Source organism: Erithacus rubecula (genome assembly GCF_903797595.1).
Source record: "Erithacus rubecula genome assembly, chromosome: 12".
Classification (NCBI taxonomy): Eukaryota; Metazoa; Chordata; class Aves; order Passeriformes; family Muscicapidae; genus Erithacus; species Erithacus rubecula.
This window is the reverse complement of record NC_136664.1, coordinates 14,196,420-14,211,070: the sequence shown is the minus strand read 5'-3', so window position 1 is coordinate 14,211,070 and position 14,651 is coordinate 14,196,420. Positions and strand designations below refer to the sequence as shown.

Below are 14,651 nucleotides of genomic sequence, written 5' to 3'. Positions count from 1 at the left end.
TTAAAACCCAGTAGAGACAGGGATTACAATTTAAGAACAGTGCCTGAATAGATGAAGAATTCAGTTTCACTTAAGCCCGAGAAAGACAGTTGTTAAAACTGGCAGGTCATGGTACAAGCAGACTCCTACGCCTGCAGATAACGACTGCACAGGTTGTAATTACTTAAAACCAGAATGGAAAAATCTCTGTAAAAGAAAAATTAACCCTTCGATTTGTTATGAAGAAGTTGTAGATGTTTTGTTTTTGATCTCAACACAAACTGTGAAACCAATCTAAGATGAAAAATGGGGTGAGCCAGACACAGCACTGGATTTCAGGAACTGCAGTTTAATTTGGACAATATCCCCTCTTAACAAGGCACAGATATGGGAAGGAAGATATATGTCCTATCTCCCTTACAAACAGGCTGCACAAAGCCTTCTATTAATATCACCCATAATATTCCCAAAAAGTTATTCAAGAAGGTAAGTAAAGTGCATTGCCACAAGCCAAAAAGCTGACTTGTAAGGTCAATGTAAAAGTAAGCATGAGCTGTCTTTTTTCAGTAAAAATTTCAGTAAAATAACAACCAGGTGGAGAGTCTGGTTTAGCGCGACAAAATTAAGACCGGTATTTGAAACCTACTGTTAAAAATCCTTTGAAACTTCATCCCTGTTACTATGTTCAAACATTTCTGTTCTGATGGACAAGCAAAATATGCTCATGCCCTAATAACTGTATTTTCAACACCCAGCAGAAGGCAGACAGCTCTTCTGTCTGGGCAACTACGCTTCACTGCAATTTTGCAAACCTACTTTTAACAACTACCCAGCTCTCAGACATTAGTTCATTTGAGACACTGCTTTCTATATCCCCTTGTGCCAATTAAATAATGAACCCTTTCAACAGCAATTTATAAAATATTAAAAACTTAAGTTTCACTTTTACCTTAAAGTTATCATAAAAAACAAACTAATTTGCAAAAGAAGAAGGTCATAACCGCCTGAAAAGGAAACACAGCTTTGCTAAGACTTAAGAATTGGGGGAAAGAGGGCACAATTAAAGCCTTATACTAATAATATTAATAGACTTGCACTCTTTGTTCAACTCAAAACTAATACAAATGCAAATTTTCAGGAGGGAAGACTTACTACATAAATTAGTTTCAACTGAGGATCTCTAAGACCTTGCACCTACTGGTCCTATATACCCTGAAGGAGCTAAAAGCCTTTGTGAAGAAGTAAGCTGATTTTCTATTTAAAAATTCCTTTCTGGAATCATTAAAGCAATACAGAAGAAGATGTCTCATACAATACTATGAAGGAGGCAAAGAGATCATCTCTAACACAGGGTCATCAAAGTCACACTCCAAGAAACTTTTGTAAGCTAGCTCCTGCCTCAGCACAGCTTCTCTCCATTAATGACACTCACGTGAACACCAGCACTGCAGCACATGAAATACCTCATACAACCTAGTTATTTATTTTCACAGTATGCAAGTATAGCAGAGCACCCTGCTCTTCCCATTCTACAGAGGGAAGACAACCACAAAATATACCAGCTTAAAAAACTATTTCTATGTATTTCTACTCTTAACTCTCTTTCTGCCTGTTAATTTTAGTATTTAATTAAGTATCTTGCTGGTCTTGGGGCTAATCCTGGAAAGTTTTAAGTACATACACAGCTACTCCCCATACAGTTTTCTGGCAACGTACACAGTTGTACATATTTCAGAGACTGCATTTCTTACAATGATAAGCCTTTCAGATAAAGATGCGTGAGAATATAATGATGACCACAGAATTATTTCAAAATGCATCTAAGCAGACAAAATGAGTTTGTACTTTTACTTAAAAATTAAACCTACTTATTGACTCACTTCTACAAACAGGTTCTTATCCCTCCTCCCCTCCACACACACAGGAGAGGGAATTATGCATGAAACAGTCCAGGCAAAACACAACTACCACCAAGTGTGTGAAATTACTCTCACAGTTTTATAATATTTAGTATTGTATGTTTTTTTCCCTGTTGATATTTCACACTGTCTCAAATACAATTGCTTTAAAAATGTGTTGCTTGCAGTAAATAGTTTAGAAATAAATTTATGCATTTTGGAAAAGGCTACTCAGGCAATGTCCATCCTTTCCCACAAGGAGCACTAAGACAAAGCTCAGACTTTTAGGGTATTTCAAAAGCATTAGTCTTTAAACCACACAGCAAGCAATGTGTCAAATGTGCAGTCATTCTCCATTCCTCAGGCTGTTTCTAAGAAACAGCTTAAGAGTCTTCTCTGGAAAAATCCCTGCATTTGCATTGCCTCCTGAATGAAATACCATTTCCAAAAAATTATGTGATGTCTCAAGCAGTGCCAACGCAGACCCAGCAGAGGACACAACTCCCACGTGCAGTCAGGGTCCTGCTCCCCTTACACGACTCCTTCGTCCTCCATCACACAGAGCAGCTTTCACTATCAGTTAATTCACACCAACATCATCCACAGCTTTCCTAGTGTTTAACACACCCTCCAAAGTCCAAATACAAGAAAGGTAGTGATAGTTTTTCTCCAAAATGCTCCCATCGGCACCTTCAGCTCTTGAATGTGTTCTCAGTACACATAAGCACATACATAGTTGGGACTAATATTCCTCTGGTTTTTATTTTACATTCATAGTAAACATGATGCTCAGCTGTTTCTTCACCACCACAAATGTCTCACTCCTTGCCTGCATATCTAAATATTGTTCAGCAGCCATCTGGGTTAGGCTGCTGCTGGAGCACCAGGCTGTGATGCTGCTTCCTGGACGGGAGCACGCTGTTTGCCCCGTTGAGGACACTGAACAGTTACACAGTATTTTATTTTAAAATGCTGTACAAGCATTAACTAACCTGCCCAGTGCCCAGCGAGGGAGGTGAGTATAACTCTCTCCTATTTCACAGATGAAGAAACAGACAGTTTAAGTGATTTGCCCCAGGCCACACAGCGCGGCAGCGGACAGCCGGGGTTACGCCACACTCCATCCCCAGCCAGCCTGTTGGGCTGCTCGCACCTCCCCTGACAGAGTCAGGGGAAAACCAGCCTGGCCAAAGCAGAGACCTTCCCTGGGTCAGGCCCCTCAGCAAAGAAGGGGTCTGCTGGAAAAAGGCTCATGCACCTAACCAAGGGGCAAGCTCAGGGTCACGTGCTTTGAACTTGCCAATGCACACTCTAAAAGCCTGCAACGGAATTCACTGAATTTTGAAGCACACAGGAACTAGTGAGAAACAAGTCACTAAAAACTACAGGGGTTTTTATTAATTGAGACCCCCATAAAAATACTGGTAGAGTAAAAGAGGCTCCACAGTCTCCTCCTCTTACTACCCCGTGGTTTAAGCTTCTTAGAGCCTTTTAAGACGGATTGAACCAGAGGCTGTTGTCCAACTTTGTCACATCCAATAATCTGAGCAAAGTCTGACATGGCTTTCAGGTGAACCCATGTAGTTCCTATTTACATGTCTCAGCTTAACCACTTGGAAAGATGGTTCAGTGCCACAGCCCCCAGAGCCTCTAACACTTTTCTCCTGGACCACCAAAAGCAAAAGGCATTCGAACCAGAAATCACGATAAGTAGATTTCCTCTGCATAGCCGCCTTTCATATTTACAGGCAGCAAGATTTCGTTACATTTACATCATTTTTTCCCAGCTCCTTCATTAGTCTGAAAGGACTGGATTTCCTTATACCATGATTAGTCATTTTTAAGAAGCAGCCCTCTGCTTGCTACAAATACACTGGTAGAGGGAAAAAATAATTGGGGAACACATTTCATATTGTTGAAATGAAGTCCAGCGAAGCCAGATTTTACACGACATGACAACGTACTAATGCCAAACTGACACAAATTCTCATCTATGCGTTTTGGCTTTAATGGGTTAATTAGCTTGGCTGGATACAAATTTTAATTATCTGAGTTTGACATTAATGTCCTTGGAGTGTTGTCTATAAGGATTTGGGGAATCATAGACATTATTTTAGTTACTTCTAGAAACTGTGTGTTACACTGGGATTTAAATAGTAAGAACAGACAAGAATAGTGAGAACAGGTTGATCTATTTTGAAAAGTCAGACTTTGTGAAACAGGACAAACTGAAACAAAGCTGAAGCCTTATGGACCTGGTCTTCAGGGGAGTCTCACAGATATAACATAGGAAATAATCTCCTCTGAGGATAGGTGACAGGACAGAAATTTTAGATTAAGTATAACAAAGAATTCTGGATGCAATTGAGATTTAGTGAAAAGATCTTCTTGCTGTCTAACACAGTTTCTAATGTAGAAGACAGCCAGTCTTAAACACAGTTATTTAATCAACTCTGTATCACACAGAGTGGTGATACAGGCCAGGAACAACCACCTACCTCACAGTGACTCAGTTCCTCCAGAGTGAGAACCAGGAGGTACAACCTGAAGACAGAACCTCAGTAGCTCATACTCTCACCATGCAAATTATGGGTACTTTAAGTTCATTACTTATTTTCTTGCTTTTTAGGGTCTGCATAAGTAGATCAATCACCTGAGGATTTCTGAATGCATTTTCAACAAATATATATTTAATCAAGAACAGAATTTTTTGTAGCCAATACTCTTCCAACAAACTATCACAGGTTACTTTAAACAAGTTAAAAAAAAGAAAGCAGTATCTACGAGAAGATTTTCATAACACCCTTCTCTGTTCTTCTGTTATTTTCTGTTCATTTTTTTTGAGAAATGGATCTTTTTGTATATATGGATTTAAGCTCTCTTTTTGCTTGCAACAAAGCATGTAAATTCATTCCTTAAAAAAGCAATTGCACCAGTTCTTTAAAATGTAATGCAGCCCTTTGTGCAGTAGCATTTTACCCTTTAAAGACAATCTTCATTTTGTTTTCCATGTTCCCTTGGTATCAAAACCAATGTCATTTGGATTTTCTTCTGTAAAAATTTGTACAGGCAATTTGGCTTTAGGAATACTAAGTAAATGCAATGCATTTCTCTTTTAGGTTCACACACCTATGTAATTGCTAGAATTATCTGAATACATTTAAATGCCTCCTAAACGAAGGAAGGTAGCATTCAGGCAACTCCTCTGTTGCCCAGTAAGAATCATAAAAAAGGTAAGGGCTTATTTGAATCACAGTATGTAACTTACAAAAAGGAGTCTATTCTCCTTACTTTGTTCCAGTGTGTTCTGGTTAGAATACCCAGACTGTGGTCCTGTGAGAAGCCAAACACCTCCTGGGAACTGCAGAGCAAATTTAGAGCACTTAGCACTGCATCGAATCAGTTCCCTAACTTAACAAGGGTAAGGAAAGATCTGAGGGAGGTTATCAAACTAAAAAGTGATAAACGCAAAAAACGGTTAAAAAAAGTTTAAAAGCACAGCAGAACAGAATTCTCTGCTGTGCAGAGAAAGAGCAGAAAAATACGTTTTTTTAAATTATGAAAAAAGCAAAAGCTGAGTATTTTTGTAGCACTGCCTGCACTTTTTGTTCTTAACCCCAAAAACTGTGAGCAGACAAGTTAGCGTTACATTATTTAGAATACCAGGGAAGATATTTTTACCCTTGGATAAAACATTAAAACCTCTAAAGGCTTCACTCATTCACAGATGGGAAATGGAAAGCCTTCCTATCATGTATTTTGAAGACAAAAAGCTTTTTTTCTGGAAATGCTGATAAGGAACAAATTCAAACTGGTCCTCATCCACCCGGATCATCTCATTAAAACAATGGTATCTTTTAAACCCTGTATCCTGAGCTATCGGTCAATTTTGATTGACACAAATATTTGTATTAGGGGTTACACACTGCAATTTACAATTGGGGACTATCACAATACTGTATGTTAATGTAATCAGTATTTTCATTTCATGAATTCATTTGCAGCATGACACTGCAAGGGTATTCTTACATATACTGGAGACACAATTGCTAAGTAGTTCAACAATTCTCCTTTAAGTGGGATCTGATAAATTTTTAACACAATAAAACCACTCCTAGTTCTGTGTGCATGTTTTAATTTCCCACCTTTTAAAATGTTTAGACACTTGGAATACCTAGCATACTGAATTAATCCACAAATATTTACAAGAAAAATCTATTTAATTTCTTTCTATAGTAACTACCACAGGGACTATTGTAATGAAAAATTTCCCATCTTAAAGAATTAATGCGATTACTGATATAGAGAAGAAATGTAATTTATATCATCACAAACACGTAAAAGATATAATCCCATATTCACAAAAAGAATCTTTATTCCCTCTTTGAATTCTGAGACAATACAGTCTTGCCTTGAGGAGAACAGAAATATTATGAAGTACCTTAAGCAAGATAATTGTAGGAGAAAAAAAAGTACAATTGCATTATTGTTGTGCTAAACTGTGACATACTTAAAAAGCTAATTTCTTTTATTTTAATGGAATTTGGTGTGCATATCCTTTAATCTACTTCACTATTTCCTCACATTTTTACACACAAACACATGTGAAATGTTTGCCATTATCTGTACTACCTGGTTTAACAAAGTGCAATGAATTTAAAACAATTAAAAATATATTTGGCAATTCTATAAACTTCACTCTGTTTATTAACTATTTTGGAACAAAGTAATTAGAATGTTGCAAAAATGCACAGCAGATTGAAGACCTACTGCAACTCAAATATTATTCAAGAAGACATGATCAATATTTGATGAAAAAGTAACATTTGACATGAGTGACTGTCCCAAATTTTACCAAATATATTTCAACCAATCACAGTGCTGAACAATTTGCATCTAAATCAAAAGCTAGGCAAACAGAAATGTATCCCCAAAATAGGGCTTTCTGCAGCTATGTCAGCTAAAGTGCATTTAAAATTCAGTACAGTCATCCTTCAATTATTCCTTTCAATTAAATAAATTTTAACCAAGAAATTAATCTACTGTGGCTGGGCATTTCTCTATTCCACAGAAGCAAACATTTTTTCACTCATTCTCCTTTAAAAAGCAAATTTAACAAAACTACTAAGACAAAAAGGATGACCTAATTAGTACTAAGTAATATTTAAAGCTTTTATATATAGTACACTCTTACTGCTACCCCTTACTTCCAAGGCTTTATACTCATTGGTATTGTTTGATTTATCTGGCACTACTGCTGCTTAAGCTTGCAAATTCACATTCTCCATTCTTGTATGCATCAACATACACAGAAGGAGTCAAACTGTAAAGAAACTGTCCTGTGAGTTTAGATTAAATTACCTGTTAGACACTGGGGTGCTCAAAAGCCAGCAGGGACAGCCCTGGAGACCAGAGGTCTCCAACACACAGATCCACACATGAACCAAAGGCAAAAGGGAAAACTCCCCAGAACCAGCAAGGAAGAACACTAAAAATGTTCTAGGAATCTCCAGGACAATCAATCCTCCTAGAAAACTTGAACCCTGAACAGATTCTCTCCCACTCCTCACCATTCAGCAGTGGGACATGAAATGAAAATACCGTGCATTTACTTCCTTATGGTCCTAACTCCTGTAAAAGCACTGAATTACTAGGGCTGTACTAATTAAGTTTGCTATCTGAACAGTTCTGACCAGCTAGTTATGAAAAAAACATCCATCTAAACTAAACAGAGTAATATTAGATAAAAAAATGTAGGTCACTGAAGAAACAAACCATCAACAAATATAGCCAGGTTTATTTCAGCATGAGCCTCTCTTTGCTCAGTTCAGACCCCAATTCCTACATATCAAAGCCTTTAAGCACACACTGGCCTTAAACACATGCTTAAAAAAGCTTTGCCCTGTTAGGACCTTCTGCCTGGCACGCAGGACCTTGGGCACTGCTGGCAGTGTAATCCCCTGCAGTGAGCCTGCCCTCTTTTCCAGTGTGTGTGACCCACTCCTGGAATTTAGGTCCAAAGCAAAAAGATTATGTAGCAAAACTCAAATCACAGTGTGTCAATGTGGTAATAATGCCCAACACGAACCACTCTGCAAACCAGATCCCCAAAACAAAGCCACACCTATGAAATTAACTACAGTGCAATAAATACAGGAAAGAGGCTTTAAACTAACACTTGCCAAACATCAGCCTTGCAAATTTGTGCCACAAGCAGCCAATTCATATTACACAGCATCAGCCTACAGGTCTTTCACATATGTAACTTTTTTCCTCAGAACAAAATCTCCAATATTCTTTTCGAAGCTGCATTTATTTAGCATGAAAATGGGTTTAAAAAGTTTAAGTCAGTTGTATTTTTTAAGGGATAAAAGTGCATCTAGGAAAGAAGTAACCTTTTTTCAGAATCATATGAACTAGTATGTTTTTTACCATCTAAAACTGAGAACAGCCCTTAAAAAAAAGTTTTTAGTTAATACCAGTGTTTTGGAGCCTCCCACTGGCAGCCATCACACAGCTGAAGTGAACTATCAGCTGAATGGAGGGTTTATATCCAGCATCAATGACTATTTTGCTTTGAAAGAAATTAGTATTTCTGAGTTCGTATTTTAAATGCAATTTAAAAGATCATAAAGGAAAGACTCCAGCATTTATTGTGTGTCTCCCAGCAGACTACTTAATGTTCAAACATCTACTATGCAAAGGTCAAATGATTTCACTGAATGTAATGGTGACAAAAGTATTCTGCAGCACTGAAAAAAATATCAGAAGATCAAGGAAAAAGATCTGGACCTGAGATCTCACAAGAGCCACAATAAATAATGTAGATTCAGTTCAGTAAGAAAGAAAATTGCAAAGTTGTGTCAGGAGAACCAGATTAAGAAAGATAATAGGTAAAATACAAATTACATAGTTTTGGCAATGCTCTTCATAAAGGAGTATTTTAAAGTAATACAGAAAATGCATTTTTATAAAAACATCCTCATTACAATTTTGAAAAAAAAACCAACCTTCTTTTTACATAAATACTGCCTGCACAAAATTGGAAAAAAAAGTTTATTCAGATGGGGAACCTCTAGGGCATTCTGCTGCAGGCAGCAACATGGATTGCTGCAGTCAAACAAAAATCCAGTGTAAATAGTTGTGGTAGTTGCAATATACACAGGGGCAAAGCTGCAGTGAGCACCCTCTTAGGAACAGGACAGGTTACAGGTAATCCAGGATGAAAAAAATCAACTCAAATGCTTGTCTGAAGCAAACAATGAAGGCTAATGGGTACCAATGTATGTCCCATTTTGTTGTGCTTTTACTTCCTTCATGTTTACATCAAATATTTTAGGTTCTCCTTCTTTCTAACATAAAGAAGTTCCATAGTGCGCCGTGCACAGCTCTTGCTGCCCTGGCTCTTGAAAGCCAAGATCTCAACATCATCTACAAGAAGCTGGAAACCAACCCAGGAAGTGCCTATCTGCCCCTGATGTGTTTCTATGTTAGATGAATTTGGTGGTGATCAACTGCAGCAGATCTGGGGAGATCCAGGAGATCACACCAGAGCAATGTCAAGGGCAGGAAGCAGAAATGCAGCTGAGCAGCAACCACAAAAATCAACAAGCAGGAGCAAAGCATCTGCAGATAGAGGGCGAAAAAATGAAAAGCTACATGGCCAAAAAAAAAGAAAAAATAAACTAAAAAACACAAACAACAACCGAAACACAGGACAAGATAGCAAAGAAATAAGAAATGAGACAAAGGAACAAAATACAGGGAATAGGGGTAACTAAGAGCAAAAGCACAAGGCAGTGTCTACTTGTCCACTTTCTGGAAGAGAACACAGCATTTGTTACATAAAAAAAAAGTGAAAGGGGCTTTTGAGTTTGGTTTCTTTTTCTAATTAGACATATCCAATCAAGTCTCAAGCAAGGATGGAAGGAAGATAAGGTGCTAGATTAATATAACACCTGAATGGGACTTCTGTTTGTGAGCTCACAAAAAGAAAAGAGAACAACATAGACTCCACTAATTTTATGTATTAATACAAGGCATGTAATTTTAACTCTTATGTTCAGAAACATACATACGTTTTTTTCTGTGCTCAACCAGCTCAATAGCCTGCTTTGCTGAGCATTTTGAGAACCAGTTGTCCCCCAGCAGAACAGTGATCTCATTGGTGTGGACAAGCTTTCCTGGCATGAAGGCAAGAGGACCAAAAGGTACCTGTCAAAGACACAAACATCACTAATGAAAATAAAACTTAGGCAGTTATACACGTCTTAGTTTCTTTAAAATGTAAAACACAGATTAAAAAATATATAAAAATTCTACAGTGGCTACTTAGTGACTAACCCATCACAAATACTCAAATTACCAGATCTATTTGAATTTAGTATTGTACTTACAGTATCTGAAAACTTGAATTTCACCAGACAACTTGTTTTGCAACACAGAACTATAGCACAGCTGAATGAGCACTTGGACAACAAATTCACTTCATCTGAACATATAAACCTTGATAATACAAATTACTTGAGTTCTATGCAGACTACATTCATTCCCTAATAAAAGCCAGATTAGCTTTACTAAATTTTTTTAGAATATTTAAATAGGAATGATCAACTCAAAGATGAGTTGCTCTTCTCAGAATCTGTCTTGGCAATACCAAGTACCCAGAAACTCCAGTGTGAGATACTGGGGGTCCCAGAAGGACCACAGACAGTGCTTAATCTCACTTTGCTGGGTATTTTACCAGGTGAGGCATTCACCTCAACCTCCCAGGGATGCTCCCCAAGCAACTCTCACCCTCTACCTGCTCTCCAGGCACAAGGATAATAGATAAAAGCAGGACACTTCAGGCAGAAGTACATAAGTGACAAGAAATTTTAGAACCTTGTATCTGCTTCCTAAAATGTAAATCCCCATTTTAACACACAATGCAACACCCTTTATGATTTAAGACACCTTCTACCACCCAAATTTTACAGGCACTGCTTGGGCAAGACCCCTGGGTGAGGAGGAGCCTTGGCACCCCTACACCTGCCCTGGCATTCTGACCCCCCAGGCCACTGGGCTTCAATCATGAAGAAATTAGGAGACCAAAATCAAATTAGATCTAAAATGGAGGTGGCCCCCCACAGCAAGTCTCTTTTTAGGGTAAAAAGAGATCTATCTCAGACAGTTTGTATCAGCTCCCTCTACTTTATTCTTCTGCCTTCTTCCTCAGTTCCTCAGCACAGCCACTTGCTTTCTCACTGTGTTTGTGCTGAAGCAGAGCACTTGGCCCCGTGGATCTGTCTCCTTGGAAAGCAATCTTCCCTCTCTTTCATATCCAGGAGGGTCCCAGTGCTGGAAAATTTCCCCAGCAGGCAGGACCCTGACATAAAAGCTATGCAGAATGTGCTTTTCCTACACATATGCCCCCCTGACTTGATTTTAAAGTAGCAGACTGCATGAGTTGCCTGTTCACTCTTCCTTCCCCCAAAATGAAGAAAGCAAAATTAAAAGCATATGAAAATATTTAGCTAACAGGATAGGAATTGTTTCTATACATTTAAAGTAACAGATGTGAATTAACACTGCTGCTTCAACTAAGAATAAGCCCTATCTAGCTTTCCTTCAAAAATAAGGGAGTTTTTATGCTTCAAAACAAAAACAGTCTTTATGCTTTACATCATATGGCCACACATACACACATGACAAATGAACTGCACACAAAATCCAGAGCTGTATCACCAGCACAGCAAAAGGAAACCCTCCCTTTTCCCACAAGTGTACTCCAGCAGTGTCTTACTAAAAATCACACTCCTATCTGAGCCAGGCTGCCAAGGAAGGCAGCAGTCAGGCACTGAGTGCTGAAATCAGCCACTCAGCTATGTGCAGTACAACTTCCCTGCCTTCAAGGATGTACCCCGAGTTCAACTTGAGAAGGGAAGAAGGAAATAAGAGAAACAGAAGCCAATTTGTTCAAAATTTTGGTGAGTGCAAGCCAACAGGGCAAATTTTACACAGGGAGCTGTGCAGTCATTAGGGAAGATTCAGAGCACCAGAAAAGATTGCTATGTCAATGGGAAGATTGGTGGAACAAAAATTAGCAGCACCTTTTTATGTAAAAATCAATGTTCTAGGGTTTATTTCCATGAATCAGGAAATACTACAGCCACTCTCTTCTCAGGAAATGACTAAGTACCGTAATTCAGTCATAATTATCGTTTTCTATACAATAGATTTACATATCAAACATGTCAGCTTTGTGTTAAGCATTTATGTCATCAGCTCTCAGTTGTCAGTAACACTGTAATTTATAATGGATTTCAAAGAAAAGAGAAAGAAACAAAAGCAAAGGTTTAACTATTATCATAACAAATGTAACATTACTAAGTACTGGCAACCTGGCTAACACCTAACCCCCAGTGCAGGCAGCCCAGGTTTTAAGAGTTTTAGTCCATTTCCTTTGTGACCTCTGCCATGTACATACCATGATATCATAGGACAACTTGTCAGGCAGTGTCTGCAGCCGCTCCTGAAGAGCCTCATAATCACTCTCCACCTTCTTCCTGTTGACAAATTCAAGTTGATTCAATTTCACAGATAAAGTAAAGAGTTAATGGTTTTCTGCTAGTAAATCAAAAACACCAAAAATACAGAAAAATTAACTGTTTTATACTAACACATACAGCTGATTAATAACTCATTTATAAAATACATGGGATGACAAACATAATAGCTAGATTTTTTTTTTCTAATAATGTGCATTAAGATTGGTACATGATTATTTTAGATTGTGCATGTCTTGTTTAGAAGTAGAATTTTTCATGGTGCAAAGAAGCAGTTCTTTCACTAGGATTTGGAGTATCTCACTCCATGTTTAAGTCCAAGTTATAACACCACCGATATTTAGAAAGAGAACTGAAAATCCAGTTTATGCTTTATAAGAGGCAAATTCTTCAAACTATAATTTGTAATAGAGAGCTTATATATTGACCCTGGTTTGTGCTGACATAAATGAGCAAAATTTTATAATGAATTTCCCATGAACTTAGTGCTCCTACCAAGAGTCAACACTCCTGAAAGATGGCTTGACCACCAGAATTCTGTCACGTCTTCAAGCCCAGACGAGGGACAAGCATTCCCTATGATACTTCTCTATCTAAATTATAAATAAGGTTCATGCTACGTGTTGCTACCCAGGAGAGAAATGGTTTGGTGAACTGGGACAAGGTATTCATTCCCATGGCAGACACCTGGCTTGTCACAGGACTTTACAAGAAACAGCATTTCAGTAGCTGCAGGGATTTTACTCTGTGTACAAAACAAGCTACGCTCCCTCCAAAAAAGCCTTCTTTTGTGAAGGCATTTTAAATACTTAACTTGTCTGGAAAAAGTCTTTTAATGGACCCCTGCCATTCTAAAGATGGTCAGAAATCAGCTCCTGCATGAAGCAGCTGGCATATAAATGTCAAGTTTGATGATATTGTTTACTTGTACTTCAAAACAATAAACATATATATGGCAGTAAATTCTGCAATAAAAGGTAACTGAAAGCACAGAGCAGCACACTTAACAATGCTGACCCAAGATGCAAATTACAGGTTTTCTGAGGATGACTCAGGAAAGCAATCTATAAATGTGCTGAAAAATGAATGTCATAGTTGATAACACAACTCTCAAAATATTACCATTGATTTTCTTAGATTCATAAGCAGAGTGAAATCTTTTTCAGCATTCATTATGAAAAATTATCTGATACTCATATGTTTTGACTCATTTGTTTCACAGTTTAACTCTGGTGTAACCATCTTACTTTACACCTATTTTAAGTTGTTGAACTCATCCTGAAAAAAAGAATTTAGGTTTTTATGCCACTTGGACATTAAAACCATACTCCACATAACTGATTTACCCAAGAGGCTTGCTGCTGCTTTGCTCTGACAGCAATTTCTCCCAGACATTTTAGGCAAGTCTTGCTGTCCATTGCCCACATCAGAGTGAAAACCTAATTCACTTCCTTCAAAGAGGAAGGACAAACTCATGAATCTTAGCAAAATGCACTGAGATGTTTTGGGGAGAGAAGGAATATAATGAAAACTTGGTGTCAACAATAACAATCAATTACTTAATGCTATTTACAGAACCCAGCCTTCGCCTAGGAGAGATGTGGATTTGAGAAATGGACCCAAGCAGCCACTGAAAAACAAGGCCTGCCACATCTCAAATGCAGGAGAGGACTCCATGGGAAAAGCCTGGCATGAAAATCCTCCACTCACTGCAGAACTAACATTCCCATCATTTCATGGCTGAAAGTCACTCAGTATTTCTTCATTAACCTGAAAAGAAGACACTGTCTTTAAGGCCTGACTGCTGCATGTTACTGAATAATCTGACCAGGGTCCAGGAGAACCCACTTGCCATAGAGGCTGTGTTCCTTCACAAGCAAAGCATCCTGCTTTTTGTACTGGCACTGCTGCCCTTTGCTGAGGAAACCTCCATCATGGCAATCTCTAAAAGTGGAGTCACATCCTGAACTGGGCCATGCAGATAAAGAAAATTTAAATTCATCCTTTTAAATAACTGGCCTGAAACAGCATTACTTAAGAAGCTCCCTCTTCATGTATAGCTGATATTTTAACAAGCCCTGGGGTGTGCCAGTGCTACAGTTTGCCACAACAGGCAATGAAAAACCAAAGGGAAAGGGAGGAAGAATACTGGGACCCCAGCTATGAACATGAAGGTAAAATGCATGTCTAGCTATTAATCCCATACCCAACCCATTACTGGATTCAT

At 38.2% G+C, this 14,651-nt stretch overlaps 1 protein-coding gene across 1 annotated transcript in view; it reads right to left on the bottom strand.

Annotated features, from left to right (window-relative positions):
• The window catches only part of URI1 (URI1 prefoldin like chaperone), a 40,580-nt gene that overhangs the window by 12,788 nt on the left and 13,141 nt on the right, over window positions 1–14,651 (bottom strand). The window contains exons 3-4 of the mRNA XM_079316076.1: window positions 12,346–12,424; window positions 9,956–10,091 (exon numbers count right to left, since the gene is read on the bottom strand). Of these exons, the coding sequence (XP_079172202.1) occupies window positions 9,956–10,091; window positions 12,346–12,424 (215 nt within the window). The remainder of the gene's footprint in view (window positions 1–9,955; window positions 10,092–12,345; window positions 12,425–14,651) is intronic.